General features: G+C 39.0%; 3 protein-coding genes across 4 annotated transcripts; all 3 read right to left on the reverse strand.

Annotated features, from left to right (window-relative positions):
* Positions 1 to 9: 9 nt before the first annotated feature.
* Positions 10 to 12,681, reverse strand: LOC306877206 (protein TFG-like). 2 transcript variants are annotated; one of them, XM_079428803.1, is made up of 8 exons: positions 12,570 to 12,681; positions 10,753 to 10,937; positions 10,447 to 10,530; positions 7,042 to 7,188; positions 6,432 to 6,581; positions 6,018 to 6,173; positions 4,418 to 4,501; positions 10 to 856 (listed from the first exon to the last, which is right to left on the reverse strand). In XM_079428803.1, exons 2-8 carry the CDS (start codon positions 10,934 to 10,936, stop codon positions 471 to 473), a joined length of 1,191 nt encoding a protein of 396 aa, XP_079284929.1. In that variant the 5' UTR covers position 10,937; positions 12,570 to 12,681; the 3' UTR covers positions 10 to 470. The 2 variants fall into 2 exon arrangements, with proteins under 2 accessions (XP_079284929.1, XP_079284928.1); XM_079428802.1 differs by having other exon boundaries at positions 10,753 to 10,940.
* Positions 12,682 to 13,126: 445 nt separating this feature from the next.
* On the reverse strand, positions 13,127 to 15,054 carry LOC306877323 (protein jagunal homolog 1-A). Its single transcript, XM_079429025.1, has 3 exons — positions 14,968 to 15,054; positions 14,362 to 14,467; positions 13,127 to 14,262 (listed from the first exon to the last, which is right to left on the reverse strand). Exons 2-3 carry the CDS (start codon positions 14,448 to 14,450, stop codon positions 13,800 to 13,802), a joined length of 552 nt encoding a protein of 183 aa, XP_079285151.1. The 5' UTR covers positions 14,451 to 14,467; positions 14,968 to 15,054; the 3' UTR covers positions 13,127 to 13,799.
* A 1,701-nt stretch (positions 15,055 to 16,755) lies between these two features.
* On the reverse strand, positions 16,756 to 18,979 carry LOC306877309 (uncharacterized protein; the record flags this gene model as incomplete). The annotated part of the gene is made up of 2 exons (XM_079429009.1): positions 16,756 to 18,671; positions 18,763 to 18,979. 2 exons carry the CDS (start codon positions 18,977 to 18,979, stop codon positions 16,756 to 16,758), a joined length of 2,133 nt encoding a protein of 710 aa, XP_079285135.1.
* Positions 18,980 to 19,351: the final 372 nt, after the last annotated feature.

The following is a 19,351-nucleotide window of genomic DNA, read 5'->3' on the forward strand; positions in this document are numbered from 1 at the left end:
AATGAAGTCTGAGTCTCAAAGTCTTTATTCACCTCCTGAAAACAATGTTACAGTTTATACAGTAATGACAGGCTTCACTGCAGAGGGCCAGTCAGGGGTTAGTAAAAACCAGGACATTGGGAAAAAGTAAAGAAAACAAGTAAAGAAAACTAAACAAATATCACTTACTTTGATTATGATAATTTTCTAGTGTTTAAACAAACTCATGGTTTATGACAAAATAACACCAATGAGGAGACCGTGATAAAATGCACACACACAGCTGTCCACTCCCACACCACTTGGTCTCCCATGTGTGCAAACACACACAAACAACCTCATAGTCTCATTCTCACACGCATTCATTCAATCACACAAAGCACAAACAAACACAAACACAATATTAGAATGTCAAACACAGATTTTGGGGGCTGATGTGTTGGAGACAGAGAAAACTTTTAGCGAGGTGCAGTGGGGACACTTAAGACCCTTTACCGATACCCAGGGCCCGGCTGGGTGTAGCCCTGGCCAAAAGGGGGGCGGTTTCGGGCATAGGGGTTGGCAGCCCCAGGGGGAGGGGTGGCACCAGGCGGCTGGGTGTACCCAGGACGGGGCTGATAACCCCCTGTGGCCTGGGAGGTTGGAGGCAGGCTGTAGTTAGCTGGCTGCTGAGAGGCCTGGGATGTGTAGTTTTGAGGCGGAAATGCTCCAGGCGGGTACTGGGTGGGTCCTTGGGGAGCAGAAGGCTGTGATTGGCTGGAAAACCCTGGGGCGGAGCCAGGAGCTCCAGCAGCCTGAGAGGTAGGGGCGGGGTAATTCTGGAACTGCTGCTGAGGAGGCTGAGCCTGAGGAACACCAGACTGAGGAGTATAACCAGCTGGAAAAGAAGATTAAAAATAATTCATTTAAAATTAATCAATGCTAAAGCTTGCTAATATACATGCCTTTGGGCAAGGAAAGGTGTGCGTGTGTGTTTTTGCCATTTAATATTTTTTTTTTGGAGACTGATACTTTTTTCAGGATTGTTTGATGAATAAAATGTAAAACAACAAACAAAAAAAAGAACAGCATTTATTTAAAAAAGAAATCTTTTGTAATAATATACACTACCGTTCAAATGTTTAGTCTTTTTTTTTTTTTAAGAAATTAATGTGCAAGGATGTGTTAAATTAATAAAATGTGATGGTAAAGACTTATAATTTGAATAAGTGCTGTTCTTTTTAACTTTTTATTCATCAAAGAATCCAGAAAAAATTATCACAGATTCCAAAAAATTAAGCAACATAACTGTTTCCAACATTGATAATCAGCATACTGTTAATAAATCAGAATTTTCTTAAGGATCATGTGACACTGAACACTGGAGGAATGCATGATGAAAATTCAGCTTTGCATCACATGAATAAGTTATATTTTACAGTATATTAAAATAGAAAACTGTTATTTTAAATTGTAATATAATTAATAATCTTACTGATCCCAAACTTTTAAATGGCAGTATGTACGTATATGCATGTATGTGTGTATATCTATATATGTGTGTATATCTATACATGTATGTGTGTATATCTATATATGTGTGTATATCTATACATGTATGTGTGTATATCTATACATGTATATCTATATATGTGTGTATATCTATACATGTATGTGTGTATATCTATACATGTATGTGTGTATATCTATATATATATATATATATCTATCTATATCTCTATATATATATATATATATATATATATATATATATATATATATATATATATATATATAAGGGCCGGGACTTTAACGCGTTAATTTAGATTAATTAATTACACAAAAATAACGCGTAAAAATTTTTTAACGCATTTTAATCGCACTTATTTTTGCACCGCGGAACGTTTCTCACTGGATAAGTTTCGGCGGACCGATTATACTGGAGCACCAACTAGCGTTCAGACAAATACAAACCACAGTGAACATGGACAAAGAAGCTGATGAGACCGCTTTGGTTGGCCCTGTGGATGGGAAATTTTGTTATAAAAAACGGATGGATGGAAGCGTCAATAAGAGCATGGTTGTGTGCAAGCTATGCAACAAGGAATTCGCATATCACCGCAGCACATCGAGCCTCAAGTATCACCTCGATGCTAAACATATAGCAAAGTCTGTTATGGCCTCTGAAGCAACAGAGATGTTGTCTACAGTAATAGTCAGGGTTTCCGATGTTCTGAATGTACTTGAAAGTATTGTGTTTTACTTAAAAAAACAGTTTACAGAAGGTATACCTACCTATAGGGTACCTGAATTTCTGAAATGTAGGCTACTATATTTCTAAATATCCTATTGCTACACTTAATGGCAATATTGCACTGGTCTGTTGGACTTGGTTGAACAAAAATAAACAATATTTTGTTGCTTAAGCTTATGTATTCAGTCATTATTCAATGGTATACTAAAAATCCATATGAAAAAACTTACTTCTCACTGTTCTCAGGTCAAATATTTATATGCGATTAAAATGCGACTAATTTCGATTAATTAATTACAAAGCCTCTAATTAATTAGATTATTTTTTTTAATCGAGTCCCGGCCCTAATAAATAAATATATGTGTATATAACAGTGGTGTTAAAAAGTGTTGGCCCCCTTCCTGATTTTTTTTTTTTTTTTTTTGCATGTTTGTCACAGTTTAATGTTTCAGATCATCAAACAAATTTAAATATTAATCAAAGATAACAGGTAAACACAACATGCAGTTTTTGAATCAAGTTTTTTATTATGAAGGGAAAACAAAATCCAAAGCCACATGGCCCTGTGTGAAAAAGTGCTTGCCCCTAAACCTAATAACTGGTTGGGCCCCCCTTAGCAGCAACATAACTTGCAATGAGTCTTTTACAGCGCTGTGGAGGAATTTTGGCCCACTCATCTTGGCAGGATTGTTTTAATTCAGCCACATTGGAGGGTTTGAGCATGAACCGCCTTTTTAAGGTCATGCCACAGCAGCTCAATAGGATTCAGGTCAGGACTTTGACTAGGCCATTCCAAAGTCTTAATTTTGTTTTTCTTCAGCCATTCAGAGGTGGATTTGCTGGTGTGTTTTGGATCATTGTCCTGCAGCAGAACCCAAGTTCGCTTCAGCTTGAGGTCACGAACAGATGGCCGGACATTGTCCTTCAGGATTTTTTGGTAGACAGCTGAATTCATGGTTCCATTCATCACAGCAAGTCTTCCAGGTCCTGAAGCAGCAAAACAGCCCCAGACCATCACACTACCACCACCATATTTTACTGTTGGTATGATGTTCTTTTTCTGAAATGCTGTGTTACTTTTACGCCAGATGTAATGGGACACACACCTTCCAAAAAGTTAAACTTTTGTCTTGTCAGTCCATACTTGTCAGTATTTTCCCAAAAGTCTTGGGGATCATCAAGATGTTTTCTGGCAAAACTGAGACGAGCCTTTATGTTCTTTTTGCTCTGCAGCAGTTTTCGTCTTGGAACTCTGCCATGCAGGCCATTTTTGCCCAGTCTCTTTCTTATGGTGGAGTCATGAACACTGACCTTAACTGAGGCAAGTGAGGCCTGCAGTTCTTTAGATGTTGTTGTGGGGTCTTTTGTGACCTCTTGGATGAGTCGTCGCTGCGCTCTTGGAGTAATTTTGATCGTCCGGCCACTCCTGGGAAGGTTCACCACTGTTCCATGTTTTCGCCATTTGTGGATAACGGCTCTCACTGTGGTTCGCTGGAGTCCCAAAGCTTTATAAATGGCTTTATAACCTTTTCCAGACTGATAGATCTCAATTACGTTCTTTGTCATTTGTTCCTGAATTTCTTTGGATCTCAACATGATGTGTAGCTTTTGAAGATCTTTTGGTCTACTTCACTTTGTCAGGCAGGTCCTATTTAAGTGATTTCTTGATTGCGAACAGGTGGGGGGGGTTGGATTTTGTTTTCCCTTCATAAAAAAAACCTTTCATTTAAGAACTGCATGTTGTGTTTACTTGTGTTATCTTTGATTAATATTTACATTTGTTTGATGATCTGAAACACTGCTCCGGGGTGTTAATTGTCTAATGTAATGTAAAATGTTGATTTTTAAAACGCCTGCTTGAGAGACCGGAAGCTGCACATTTCAATTCATTAAGTTAAGAATCGACTTTTTTTCTTTAACGCATCGTTTCACTTCAGAAGTCCTTTATTAACACCCCGGAGCCATGTGGAGTAGTTTTGTGATCGATGGATACTTTTTATTCGGATTCAGAAACGGGGGCACCTTTCACTACAATTATACAGATTGGAACAGACAGGACAATGTGGAATATAACTCCGAATGTGTTCGCCTGAAAGAGGAACGTCAGACAAATCTTGGACTAATTTTCATTTTTGGGTTAACTATTCCTTTAAAGCTGAGCTCTAATTCATGAAGGCATCATTAGCAGGTGTTTTAAAGAATTACCAGGGTACTGCATCCCGTACTGCTGCTGGGGTCCAGCTGGTGGAGGGTATCCACCTGGAGCCTGATACTGCTGATACATCTGACCTGTTTAAAACAATAAACATGTTTTCTGTGATGAAGACAACATAAATTCATGTTTTTGTCCTGGATTAAGATTCACACTGTTAAGGGAGGGAATTCCCATAAAAATCCAGGACACCAGCAAGCAGCTTGTGGATCCTAGCGAGGGTATCCCACTGTTACTTTGTTTCATCATCAAACGTTTGAGAAATATCTGGGACACCAGAGGGCCATAAATATTAAGAACTGATCTCTCTCATTCTGTGTCGGAATATATTTTAATGTGGGATATCTGGCATGTTACACTGGAATATCAACAAATAAAGAGCCAATACAGAGAGGCTAATTGAAAACATACAAATAGGATAGCCACATAAAATTGAGCAGATGATAGATCGACCAAACGCTGGCAGTCGTTGACAGCCTGCCCATCTGCGTAGAGCACAGCTCCTGATTGAAGATGAGGAGAGACGTCTGACCAACTCATTTTAAATGCTTTATTTGGAATCCAAATTAAGTATACTTAAAAAGCTCCAAATCGTTTTAAAAAAACAAAGCCCACGTTGTGCAAATCACAATGGGTAAAGATAACTGCGACTTTGCTTGAGACAAAGCACACAAACAGATTATCCAAAGTTCATAAATGTTTGTGTGTATCACACCAAGAAACTAATGAGAAAAGGCTGCATATGTGTGTGTCCCTGTGCAGCGGATGATGGGAACAATAAAGCAGAGAAAAGTATCACAGCTCCATAACTCTATGCAACCATGGAGACCATCCACACAATCTGCCAAATCCAGAATAGCTCTGCACAATTTCTCAGCTATGTGCGCCGCATCTATGTGGAAGAACTTCTTTGGAAAGAGTGAGAGGGAAAACAAATCCAACGGACGGGTGGAGAATAACATTACGCTCTTGACTTGAAGGCCATTCGGTTCATTTTTCTTACGCTGTACACCTTCCCAAGAGCATCAGTTGGAAAGACAACATCTGCAAGGTGATTTTTTTTTGCTGCAAACAAATACATTTTTTGTGGGTTTGTGTACGAGTGTGAGAGAACATGTGTAGGTACAGGTGTGTAACCTTCCTGCCAAAGCAGCATGACCTGCCAAATCTAGACTCATCCTACATTTGTCAAGTCCACTGGACTGGTGTGGGCGTTTTTTGGAAAGAAAACAAGGGGAGATATTTCAATGGCCAAGTGGAGAATAACATCATGCTCTGAATTCACTACAAAGACTTCTGAGCCACATGATTCCTTGTTCATCTTTCTTTCGCTGGACTCTTTCCCGTAAGCATCAGAAGGAAACATCTGCAAAAAGGATGTGCAAAACTGCTATTCTCTAAATCGCCTAGCCAGTCTCTATAGATTGTTTTCAAGTTGTATGATTAGACAGGGTCACTCAACCCTGATCAGGCATGTTTGTTAGTGGGCTTAACGTAAGACACACTGCTTATTAGCCACGTCATTCTACATCATACTCTACATCAAGTCCCATTTCAGACTTTCAGTACATGTTTTAAAAGTGGTAGATTTACCATCCATAGTAGCAGAGGGAGGTTGCTGGACCCCTGAGTATGCTGGAGGAGCCTGGGGAGCCATAGCAGAAGGGGGCGCTGCAGAGGATGAAGAGGCAATACTGTCTGGAGTTGCAGAGCGCTCCTCTGCAGCGGCGGTGGCGGCTACAGCTGGAACTGAAACAGTAAAGGAAAAATCAGGTGGTTCTAGATCAAAAAACTGAATGGATGAGATACACTAGAAGCAATAAAATAGCAGGTAAACACCTGTGACAGCACATCAAATTAAATCTGTATTAATGCAGCACAAGGCTATAAACCATTAAAAAGTATGATCTATGTCTTTAATCAAGTAATTTATCACAATGTTATTTCTGAAAAAAATATTAAAAAGCCACAACTAAGCACTATGAAGTCCGAACATGTATATGGTACCATGGGCAGGTTCCTCAGACAGGCCGAATGCTGAAATGACATTCTTGTTGACCTCTTCCTGATTCTTCAGGGGGTCGAACGCAGACATGCTAGCAGCACTGACTGGAGGGGCCTGCTTCACTGTTGAATCTACTGCCTCATTCACACATTCTGTCACCCAGACATCAGAACAAAACAGCTTTAGTATCGCCTGTCTTCACCTCTCAAAGAACATTTATGATATTAAGAGATAAGAATGAAAATTCTGTCATCATCCTCATTCTGTTCCAAACCCATGCAATAAATGTGGATGCATTCATTCAAATGTGTCAATTTTGATGCCAAATTATCATTTTACAGCTTAAATATCAGCCTTTTCCATAAATAAAAATGTCTTGACACGTTGACTATTTTTGAGTTACTTTCTGAAATTTGGCAGCCACTGGTCACTGTATGCTTTTGATTGTATGGTAAAGAACAGCATGAACATTTACCAAAAGATCTCCTTTGGTGTTCCACAGTAGGAATAAAGTCTTGTGGGTTTGGAATGAAGCCTTTATGTGCTTCAAATGCTTTGGCTACAGTACTGGATAAGGAGAACATGATAATCACTCTGGGAGAGTTCATGTACCGTTTTCTGGGTTGGTGCTCTCTGGGACAGACTCTGAGGGGGGCTCCAGGCTGTCCAGCAGGCTGTTGACTTTATTCCTCAAATGGATCAGTTCTCTACGCAGGTGCTTCACCTGAGACGACTCCAGTGGCCGAGGCTGCCCATTCACTGCAAAAACACAAACATTATTTTTGACAGTACTGTCTAACACTTTGTTCAAACTAGTCAAAATGCATCTGTCCATGTTAGGTTTTTATCCTAACCAGCTGCCAGACATTTAATTGACTGCTTTGTTTCTATTTTAGTCATGTTTTCTCTTATCCAAAACCCAATCATAACATATTAAACATCAAACATGTTCTAATTTGCTGTGATTTTTTTATTTCATGCAGCTTTTCTCTTACAAGGACAAAAAAATAAAAAAGCTCAATGCTGGAAGCGTGTCCCAATTCGCCTGGTCAGGATGTCAACAAGTGAACAACAAAATTTGATCATTTAGATCAAAGACTATGTCTATATGATGAGGTAATCCAGAGGTTTGGCACTGTGTGCGAGTCTGGAATGTACTTTCCAGAGTCCATATGTGTGAGACCGGCAGCCGCTTGAACCCTTCCAGACACTTCAGAGATCACACAAGCTCTAGCAGGCGTCCAACCAGTCTCTGGGAGCCAGTCACACGTTTGGGATGCATACACGCACGTGATATTATACAACCATGAACCAGCACATTTGAACTCCTAAAATCTTCTTCCCAAAATTCTCTAGTTAAAGCATCCAACAAAGGGCAGGGCTACATTTGCTGACACAAGGTCAAGACATGACATCATCTGGCTGGAGCATGAAGGCATTGGACAGTGCAGAGTGCAGACTTGACCAAAAGTTATTAACTTATTTTTATTAGGAAAAGAAACATGCATTTTGAGTTGGTACTTAAATCAGCTCTTTCATTGTCTTGAATAGGAGCATAAATAGTGGATTTAGTTAAACCAACATAGACTGCAACCTTTGATTTTGGCTAGACTTGATAAATAAATCACGGTGTAAAATAGTGTACGAATCAAGCAGCCCAAATCTGCAGCATTTATGGTGACACATTTGAAAAGTAGTCGGCACATACTGAGAACTGGCACTGACACTGCAGTGCAGATGTACCTGAGTGAGCCAAACTTCGCTAGAACAGAGCATGACGTTGCCAGCAAGTAACCAGGTCCGATTTTCCTCTCGAGAATATTTGTTTGTGCCATGTACCAGTTAAAGAGAGTGGCTTTTCAGCACAGCTCACGTGATTGAGAGCAGACTTAAAGTCTGTATAACGACCTAATCTATCTTAAAGGAATAGGTCACCCAAAAATGAAAATTGCTATCATTAATATTTACTCACCACCAGGTTGTTCCAAACCTGTATGACTTTATTTCGTGCAGAACACAAAGACGATATTTGGAAAAATTGGAAACACTGGATCCCACTGACCTTAACTGTAAAGTTTTTGGTGAACTTTCTCTTCAGTCAGTGGTTCTCAAACTTTTTGACTGCAAGTGCCCTCAGTTGTCCACAACAATATTTATTCAAAGGCTGTAGTTTTGCTTTCAAAACTTATTTTTAATCTACGGCCATTCAGTTTCTGTAAATTAAAAAAAGTTTCAGGAGCTGAATGTTCTTCAGTATTCCCACTCATTTTAACCAATTAATTAATTTAATTGGTTAAAATGAGTGAACCAATTTAAACCAGTCATTCTCCGAACATACATTCGTGATTTATTGGATAATGATTTTACATTTTTGCAATTTCTACCCAATAAAATACTTTAGAGCTTGGTCTGAATAGTTCAATGTATAATTTTTTTTCAATAATTTAAAGCGAATTTTAATCATTAAAATTTAATCAGGTCTGAAAACAACACTTCCTCAATCCAGGTTTTCTTTAAATAAAACAAACAGGGGATGAATTAATATAAAAAATATAATAATAACAATAATAACATACAAAATATCTATATTTGTAGTTGTTTTATTTTAATGCTTGTTTTATCGTAAAGGTGGGGTATGCATTTTTTTAAAAATGCTTCAGAAAAAAAAAAGTACAGGCTGTATGTACAGGCTGAGCTATCAAAATAGGGGCGAGACCCTTTTGGGGTAGGGGCGTGTTTGTTTGGCTACCGGAAATCATTTACCCACCTTGAAATTATTTTAAATCATCATGAGGCCTCTTGCCTCCTGGTTGAGAACCACTGCTTTATGTTCAAATATCCAAGGCCACTGGTCACAATTTATGTTCTTAGAAAACAAATATCCTTTCTGTTTGGAGTAGTGCATTATATCTGTTAACATCTGCGATATGTTTAAAATCCATATTCTGTTAAACCATATTAGTGGCCCAACAAATATTTGGACATCCAAGTGACACTTAAAGGGGTCACCACCACATTTCAATGTTCCATTGGCTCTAAAATCCAAATTCAAACCCTGCTGATAACCTTACAAAGCCAAACACATGGACTCATTATCAGTTCAAATCTTGTACTATTGTGCCCTCTGCTGGACATTAAAAGCTGCAGCTGTATTTATCCCACAAGCGAAAAACGACATCTACTGGTTGGATGAAATATTACCAAATTCAGCATTTTTAAGATTAAAAGAGCTTAACTCCGCAATATTACACCACCCATGCGATGTGGGATTATGTTCTTAACAGAGAGTCCTTTTTAACCCAAAGGTTACAGAACAACACTGTTTTCTGGGTCACAAAGACATTGAGAAATCAAGAAGCTTTAACTTGATATGCCTCTTTTATTTTAGTATGTAAAACAGCATTTAAAGAGCACTATATTTGACTATATTCGACCCGATAAAATATTTCAGAGTTGCAACTATAAAAAGGTATGTAGCTCACATGAGCGGTCTTATAGTCCTGTGAACCTTTCTGTTATTCTGTAAAGGGACACTATGAGCACTGAAGCGTTTTTGGAATATGATCTTCCTGCAGGTAAGATAAACCTACACATACTCACAGACCTTAACTCTAGGCATGATTAGCACTGACGAGAACAGTGTTGTTGTGCCTGTATCTGTGGCCTGTTGTCATTTATAACAGAGAATAACTTATGTATTTTACAAACTGAGGGAAAAACAACAGTAATATATTTACAATTGAAACCTAATAGGCAAGTAGGCTGTGCTTCACATTTCAGCACAACACCTAAACTCTGTTGTTCTACATTGCATTTTTAAGGTAGGACTACTTTTTACACGGATTAACTTCTGGTTATGCATTACATAATTGAGTATTTAAATACTGCTACACGTAAATTGTTCTTTATAAAGAGATAAAACACATTCCTTTCATGCTCCGTCGTGGTATCTTATGTGCAGATAAATTCCTTAACATCAGGATGAGCAAAAACCCTTAAGCAGTGCTGATTTCTTACCAAAAAGAGTGAGCTTCAATATTCTACTGCACTGGATTGCAAAGGACAAATCAGAACTGTCAAAGATGGTGATAAGGTCATCATCTGGAAGAGAGCAGAAAAATGAATGATGAAAAGGATACCAGAGAATGAATGCAGTACTTGCAGAGCTGCAGTTAAACCAAAAATAAAACTGTACCACATGTAAAAGCGGTAGAGTATGAGACCTATACCAAAACCTCCGATACTACAAACCTACCAAGAAAGTTTAAGAACATTTAAAGGTGTACAGATCTAAAAAAAAGAAAAAAGTTAAATGTAACTGACCTTCATCCTTATATTTGATGGCAACTTCATCGCTGCTCTGTAGCTGCCCACGGAAGACTCGCTGCATCATCAGCAGGAGCTCGTCGTAGGTGATGTCTTCATTGTGGATGGGGATACGACGGATATCATCGCCCAGCTGAGCTTTGATGATCAGCTTCCCACTCAAGTCCAGCTGGCCATTCATACTGCTGGAAAAAATAAAATTTTATTTAAAATACAGTGTCTAATATATTTATAGATAAATTAAAAATGTTCTCTTCATCAGCCAAGACCAATGCCATTGGCTAAAGAGTATATTACCCAATTTAGTACAATGACAAATGAAACGCACAAAATTAAGATCAAAATTGAAATTAAATGAACAATACACAAAATCCATTGCAGATTTTTTTTTTCCAGTTTCTACAGCCAATATTACACTTTTACTATTAGGAAGTTTATTAAAGCAGCAGAACATTTATCACTATTTAATATATCACATGCCCATCAGATGTCATTTGATAGTATAGGGAACAAACTGAAACCAAACACATTATCAGAGCTGCAGCAGTGATAACTACATTAAATGTAGGCATATGCAGAGCTAACAGACCAGAGTAAAACCAATGGCATGATCTGTGAAGGTACAATTATTAAGTTCTTCTATCAGAAGCACAGAATTCCACTCGCTACACAACAGTTAACCATGAAATCTGATATTTGTTACTCAACGAGTGTCTTCACTCACCACTAACTCCCCTGCTTTTGTTATGGATATAAAAATGTCAGTCAATGTCTTGTCTTACTTGGAAACCCGTAGTCTAATGTCTCATCTATGAGGTTATATCTGAACAAGTGCTACTGTACACTACTGGGACATACTATAAAAGTCTAAGGGTCATGAGATATAAGATGATTTGGCACATGCAGATGGCCTACAATCATTCTTAACTCTGTCTTTGGCCTCGAGCGTGATTATTGGGAGAAACATTTGGGGATTTTGATCACAATACAAACAGTCTGAGTGTGTGTGATCAATCGGGGACAATCTTATCATGAGAATCTCGACTCTTACTCTGATTAGTTAGCCCATCATTCATCCTGGTACTCTGCAGCATGTAGACAGACCAGTACGTTATGTATCTCATGGAAATTAATGACAGCCATGACTGAACATCTTGACTTTTTTTCATATCAAGAAAATTTCAAAACTATAAAGGAACTGGTTGCTTGGAAAACTGTCAATAAAATGCATTTACTCGTGTCTTATTTGTCAAGAAGAATTACCATTTTAACACTTTGTATGGATTGGTCATTCATATGAAGAGTCATCAGACTAACTCAGAAATTCTTATTAAACATAGTTTAGAAAAGCAACGCACATAAGGCCACTTCACATTATCGCACCAGCATGAGGTTTAAAAGTCTTGCCAAAGAATGATCCAGTTAAATAATCTCATCAGGCCTCGTTCACCTGACGATGCAGCAACTTCCTGCCAAATAAAGCTCTGAGCGTGACAATTCTCCCGGCGTAAAATAATGAAATACTGTGCTCAAATCTCAATTTAATTACAGCAACAATTATCCCCATGTTTTAAAAACTATTATTTAACTACGCCATATAGTTGTTCAAAAACATTGACTTTTGTACAAAACGTCTCTCTTGTTTTTTTAGCTTGCCCTAGTTTCACAGGCTAGGCTAAGCTAAGCTAAGATAATGCTAGTTTGCTTGACAACCGGTTAGACACTAACGGTTCATTTACTGAGGTGCACTAAAAACTCCAAAGCGACTATATAAAAGTATGTAAATGTTTGTAGGAGAAGCCCCGCGTCTCTACCTGGTGGTTCGGACGTGTCAATCCCAGCAGCAGCCTCTGTGTCCTGGACTTTAGCTGAACGACGCCTGACTGACTGATGATCGGAAACGCCTCACAGCCACCAGTACGTGGCAAAACCACAACCGCGCATGCGCGCTATCCGGACTCTGCTTGCACCGTCTTGTAAATTTAATTACTACTCATCATGAGGTGACCTGTATGGCGTCTGACTGTATTTGGTTAATCAAAATAATATAAACGTATTTAATATTAAATTAATCTGTTCATTTAAACACATAAAACTGACTGAAGTTTCAATGATTTTATCAACCTAACTGATTCTTGTAAAGTGATATGACTGTGACAAGGTGTTTAATATGAATTTAACCATACTGTTTGCCAAAGATATAATGGGGTCTAGAGTTTTTTGTTATTCTTTTTTTTTTTTTTTTTTTTTTTTTCACATTCTGGCCCTCTGTAGTCTTTTTTTTCTTCCCCCAATTGTATTTGGGTAAGCAAGCATTTATTTTTCCTTTCTTTTTTCTAGAGGGATCATCATATTTACCACAAATAATCTACAGTTTTTACAAGAGTTTATTAAAAAAAAAAAAAAAACGATCAATGACATGAAGCTTTATAAGTTTGTATATGAAGCCTATATTAACATAAGGTAAATTATTTTAGATTTCTCTTTCGTCTCACCATGTAGCATCTCCTAGTCTATAAAAAATTATGTGTGAAAGTGCTATGTCAGAAGTAGATTTCTGGAGAATAGCAAAATCAAAACAATTTACAACCAAACTAATAAAAGAAATGATAAATTCCCATTGATGATGCAAGCTAAAAAGACGATGATAGACCATGCTAGAATTTCTTTAGATCAATCTTAGAATTAAATTATCAGTTTGAAATACATTACAAGGAAATATTTAAAGAAATAGTGTATTTAATTTAATTTTATTATAAAGTAATAAAAAGTGATGTTAATGGCTCTGTATTCATAATCAAACATAATTTAGGGTTTTAACATGGTAAAACAAAAAACGTCAACATAATTTTAAAAGGTAAACACAATTTTTACATATGTGAATAAATGTTAAATCCAGGTATTAAGTAAGCTTTGTTAGCTAACAGATGTATATTTATATTTAAACTGCAAATATTTAAACATTTATAATAATTACATGCATTGTAGAGTAATAACTGAGACAGAAAAAGAGGGTGAATAAATCCAAGTATACAGCAGCATGTTTATTTCTTCTTCTTCTCTTGTGTTGAGTTGAACCAGGCATCTAGAAGCTTCTTGCTGTAGTAGATTTGCCATGCGTGCACCTGAATAGCGATCACCATGAGTAGATACATCACAGATACGGCCGAGAAACCAAAGATAAACCGGTAAGCTTTTCCGTGTCGGTACAGCTGCTGGGCCAGTGGAAACATTTCCATTGCACCAAAAATCAAGGGTCCCACTGAGAACAAACCAGCACCGATCATGGAGATCACCAGATAGCTGATGTTGTTCTTCGGCATGGCCAGGGCTCCAATAAATGAGGGCAGGAGGCTCAAAAGGTATGGATACTCCCACTGATAGGGCATGGCCACCAGATCATGTGACACCAGATTGAGATGACTAACAGCCACTTGAGCCGCCACCAGTAGCCATATGAAGAAATGCACTATGGTGAGCTTCTTTATCTCTGATTTCAATGAAGCACTGAAAGACATATTCAAAGTTCAGATACATATTCTGATATATACATATATGCAGGTCTTGGATATGTTATATTGCTGTGAGAGTATAAAATTTATTTACCTCATCTGATAGTGAGAAGCCACTTTCTCTCTATGTTTAAAATCACTCCCATCAGTCCCTGCAGCTCTTGGGCCTGCACGTGATGCCATTGCCGATTTCCAGATGACTGTAACAACATGGAAATATATGCTATTCACAGACCCCAATACATGACATATTAATTTTGCTAATTGCAACTTTTAATGTACAGAACCTTTTTAGGAATATCTCAAAAATGCTAAAATGAAGTATTCAAAATGTAATGCATCAAGCCACACAATAACTAATGCAATATATAATACAGGGTCCCAGTATAGATAAACGACAAAGTATAGATAATATCTGAACATCTGCGCAACCTTACATTAAAAATTAAGCCGGACATATGGCCCAAGCAAAGCGTGCAAATTTCACGCTTATAAACATAAAAAGGTGAAGCATAAAGATAAAATATCTATTTACAATAATGAAATAAAGGCATCAAAAAAGGTCTATTTAAGACCATATAGGCACATCTTGAGACCGGTTTCCGGATGAAGGATAATTTGACTGTTTGAACTGACAGACAGATCACTTTAAATTCAAAGTATTTCATGCGATGCGTCTTTTATATAGGCTACGACTTACCGTATGAAGTGATTAAACGCGTCGAAAGCGACAGTGAGACTAGATGAGGAAATGTTAACGCAAAGGATTTTTATCAATGAAGGCAATAATATGTTGCTCATGCGCAGTAAAGAATCTCTCCGCCCCTCCGCGCAATGTGATTTGACAGCGCAGCATCCCGATCCTCAGCATCACCGAGTACTGAGCTGGATGCGCTGGTTTGGCTCATGAATATTGAATAGGTTCCTGACCATTCTGATGCCCTGAAAGAATAGGATGTAACAGCTGACGAATCCTTCATACTATGGTGAAGGCTAGGCTTATGAATAATAATTAGGACATGTCCAGGGAGGTTATCATAGAACGTGAGCATAATAAAGTAACAGTTCATGAGCCAATTTCGCCATTGTCGGAATCCCCATAACATCTAATGCATTAGCAATTTTATTGGGTTAGTCATTCACTGTAAATACAGTTACAGGTCTACTTCACACCACAGAATATTTTACAAAAAATATATTTTACTTTTTGATGACTAAGAGACAAAGTTATCACAATAATTACTAGTATTGAATAGTAGGCCTATTATTCACAACAGAAACTGTCACATTTTTAAATGACTAATAAATCAGTATAATTTAGGTGCAGAGGTAAATTGCAAGAGATCACCTAGAACTATCATTTTTATAGTACTTAGTAGATTTGACTTATAGTAGATTTGATTTCATGTCATTGTAACAAAATTAGAGTACAAGAATTTGATGGGCATACAGTTATGGATGTAAATCATCTTTATTTAAAAAAATTCAAAGAAAAAGACAAACAAATGAAAATAAAAGGGGGTGGGAGGTACTCAAACGGATTTTCATTGGATTAGACCATTTTTGCACCGTCACTGAAAGTGACCGACATATAAAAACAAAGGTTATTATACAATCAGTAGTCAACAAGATAAAATTTCATCCAACATTTGAAAAGCCAGCAGTTGAATTCAGAATAGGGTGGAAACAATGGAAGTGATGTGATATATGACTGATGATCATGAGATTTAAAGTATTGTGAGTAAAACTATAATTTTGATGCAAGTTCATTATTGATACAGAAGTGGTTTTCAGACAAATTCATATTTAAAGTTTAAAACTAATCTTTTTGGGGGCTGGGGAGTTTGGCTAAAATAAAATCTAGCACATACACACGTGCTCTCTCATGTTCATGTACACACACACGCACGCACGCACACAGACACAAACAAATTAATACTTTGGTTGCAGTTCACACAGAGGTTGTGTTATAATATAACAAGTGTGCAAAACCTTTAACATTTTTTTTAAATCATTGATGAAGAAAGAGAAACATGATGTGTGATATTTTTGAAAAGCTTTTCTCATCTCATACAAAGTGAATACATTAGTTATCATGCAAATGTCATTAAAAATAGTGTTCTAAACATTTTAAAGCATGTATATTCAAGTTGGATAACAAAAATTAAACAAATGCATAAATACGTTACAAAAACAATCTTTTCAAAAATCTGTTTAAATGTGGTGTGGAATTGAATGTTTTAACTACAATCTGTGAGAGTCTTTGAGCAGGTTGTATCTTTACAGACACAGTATTCTGTAATTTAGCATTGCATATACTCATACAGTTTGTAGATTTATATTGTTTGGTTGTGTTTAAAGGAGCTGCTTCCATGAAGTCTTCTTTCTTCCCTGTGAAAATACTGACATTTTTTAAAAGTCAAACATATTAATGTCAGTTCTTTCTTCCTCTCATTCTCCTTAAAATTCTTTCACTTATTCTTGCGGTCTACATTGGGTACAGTAAAAAGCCAGAGAAGGAGGAGTGGACATACTGTCCTGCATAAAATCCAGCTGCCTGGTCAGATGGTAACTGTAAATAAACTGTGTCTCCTGGTTGTAATGGAATCACAGCACTCCCAGATGCTTGATCCAGGTATCCCTTTTTGTACTCATCATATGTATACATAAGTGGCTCCCCATTCCTGTAGAGCCCAACCCATACATTGGCACCCTTGCAGTGCACATGATAGGCAAAATAGTAGATGCCTGGGAGGTCACAGGTGAAAACACCGGTCTGAGGGTTATAATTCTGACGCCCATTATACAGTAATTTGTCAAGCACTATTGGCGTGCCAACTGGTGGGAATGGTGTGGTCAATTTGGCAGTGAAAGCAGGCATCTCCAGACCATTGGCACCCATCATATGACCCCCACCTGCATACTTCCCTTTCTTGTACCCACCATTTTTTATACCATCTATGGCAGGGCCCATCTCAGGAAGAACACCCATCAGGTCAGGAGAAGGAGGGGGGCCTGGGGGTCCAGGAGGTCCCGGTGGACCTGGGAGTCCCGGCTGACCTGGGGATCCATTTGAGCCAGGTGGACCTCCTGGACCAACAGGACCAGGGATTCCAGCAATGCCTTCACCAGGTGGACCAGCTTGACCTGGTGGACCAACTTCTCCCTTTGGCCCGGAAGGTCCAGGAGCCCCAATTGTTCCTCCTGGCCCTGCAAGTCCTGGAATACCTTTAGGACCATGTGGTCCTTCAGGGCCAGTCTGACCACGTTCTCCTTTAAGACCAGGTAAGCCAGATGGACCTGGGGGACCAGGTAGACCTCTGCTTCCTCCTTCTCCTTTGGGACCTATGGGTCCTTGTGGTCCTCTTGGCCCAGGTTGTCCATCTTCACCTTGGAGGCCTGGTTGACCAGGAAATCCCGAAGGACCTGGCTGCCCCATAGGTCCAGGATCTCCCTTGGCTCCTTCTGCACCTCCTTCCCCTTTTAGTCCTGGGGAACCAATTCCTCCTGGTGCCCCCATTGGTCCTGGAGGGCCCGGAGGACCAGTTTGACCAGGGGGACCCATCATGCCTGGTTGACCAGCGTAACCTTTGTCTCCTTTTGGTCCCTGAGGACCAGGAAGCCCTCCCATCCCTTTGTCGCCCTTTGGGCCAGGGTATCCAGGTTTGCCAAATCCAGGTAATCCAGGTTTCCCAGGCAACCCTGGTGTTCCTTGTAATCCTTTGTGGCCAGGTGCACCTGGCTGTCCTGGTAATCCTTTTTCTCCTGGAATTCCAATACCAGGAGCTCCCTGTGGTCCTTGTAGGCCTTGTCCACCAGGCGGACCCTCTGGACCTGGCTCCCCAGGCTCTCCGGATTTTCCTGGCATACCAGGTGGACCTGCTACACCAGGAAAACCAGATTTACCGACCCCCGGTAATCCTGCCTGCCCTGGGGGGCCAGGTGGCCCAATTGGCCCTTTTGGCCCTTGTGGGCCTGGTAGCCCAATTCCTCTGTCTCCTTTAGGCCCAGGTAACCCTGGGAGACCAGGAAAACCTTTATGTCCTGGCTCTCCCTTTGCCCCTGGCTGTCCTGGTAATCCTTGTCCACCAGGCTTTCCTATTCCTGGCAGGCCGGGGGGTCCAGGAGGCCCGGGTGGCCCAGTCATGCCTGGTTGTCCGTCTTTGCCTCTGGGTCCCTGTTCACCTTGCTGTCCAGGCTGCCCAATACCTCCTTGCTTCCCGGGCATACCTGGCATTCCTGGCTTACCAACTCCTGGAAATCCTGGAGGACCAGGAGGTCCTGGCTTTCCAAGAGGGCCTTGTATACCAATTCCTTGAGCCCCAGGAGGTCCTTGGGGCCCAGGGGGCCCTTGCGATCCAGTCCCTCCTTGAACACCCTGCTCACCTCTGGGAATGGTCTCACCTTTGTAAGGGAAAGGCAGGGTCAGTACTACAATGTCATGTATACCATATATAATGTGACTATAAGTGCTAAGATACACAAGTTTTCATACCTTTGATATCTTTGCCTTTGTTTAGGTGCATTGGTAGGTCTTTTCTGTAGTGTGGATATGGCATGTGTGACATATCCTTTCCCATGCCCATGTGAGGCATCTGTGGTAAGGGTTGATGTTGTTGAGGATGTGGTTTGTGTCCATAATATGCACCTCCAAACGCTGATGGCAATAGAGCCAAATGCACCAAAGCTACTAGGAAAGAAGCCATGGCCATGGCCTGTGGAAAAAAATAAAACAATTAATAATTCAATCAATGGTCAGTTATGTTATCAATTAATTATCCGATGTAGTAATACATGAATAAGTGTTAATCATCAAATTAACTGTTAATTAAACATAAATTATTTAAATGTATCTCAATCAATCAATTAATTTAAATATAACTAAATAAAAACTAAATGACCATTAACAAGTCAGTAAAAGCGCCTAATAAGTAATGTATAATATATATTGCTAGCTGTATCAATTAATTATAATCTCAGCAGCACACCCTGTTGTCTGCTATGTAAAAAAACATAACAAACAACAAATATTGTACACCATGTAAAGACATCTCACTACCAAAACGCTACCAAAGTGCCTACTG

This window comes from Barbus barbus, assembly GCF_936440315.1.
Source record: "Barbus barbus genome assembly, chromosome: 11".
Lineage (NCBI taxonomy): Eukaryota > Metazoa > Chordata > Actinopteri > Cypriniformes > Cyprinidae > Barbus > Barbus barbus.

What these genes read in the sequence shown, in the direction of transcription:
- LOC306877323 (XM_079429025.1), bottom strand. Translation starts at nt 14,450, where the DNA reads ATGGCATCACGTGCAGGCCCAAGAGCTGCAGGGACTGATGGGAGTGAT. An exon ending in GCTTCTCACTATCAGATGAG is followed by an intron (nt 14,263 to 14,361) that starts GTAAATAAATTT and finishes TATGTCTTTCAG; the next exon opens with TGCTTCATTGAAATCAGAGA.
- LOC306877206 (XM_079428803.1), bottom strand. Translation starts at nt 10,936, where the DNA reads ATGAATGGCCAGCTGGACTTGAGTGGGAAGCTGATCATCAAAGCTCAG. An exon ending in CATCAAATATAAGGATGAAG is followed by an intron (nt 10,531 to 10,752) that starts GTCAGTTACATT and finishes GCTCTCTTCCAG; the next exon opens with ATGATGACCTTATCACCATC. An exon ending in TCCCTCTGCTACTATGGATG is followed by an intron (nt 4,502 to 6,017) that starts GTAAATCTACCA and finishes TGTTTTAAACAG; the next exon opens with GTCAGATGTATCAGCAGTAT.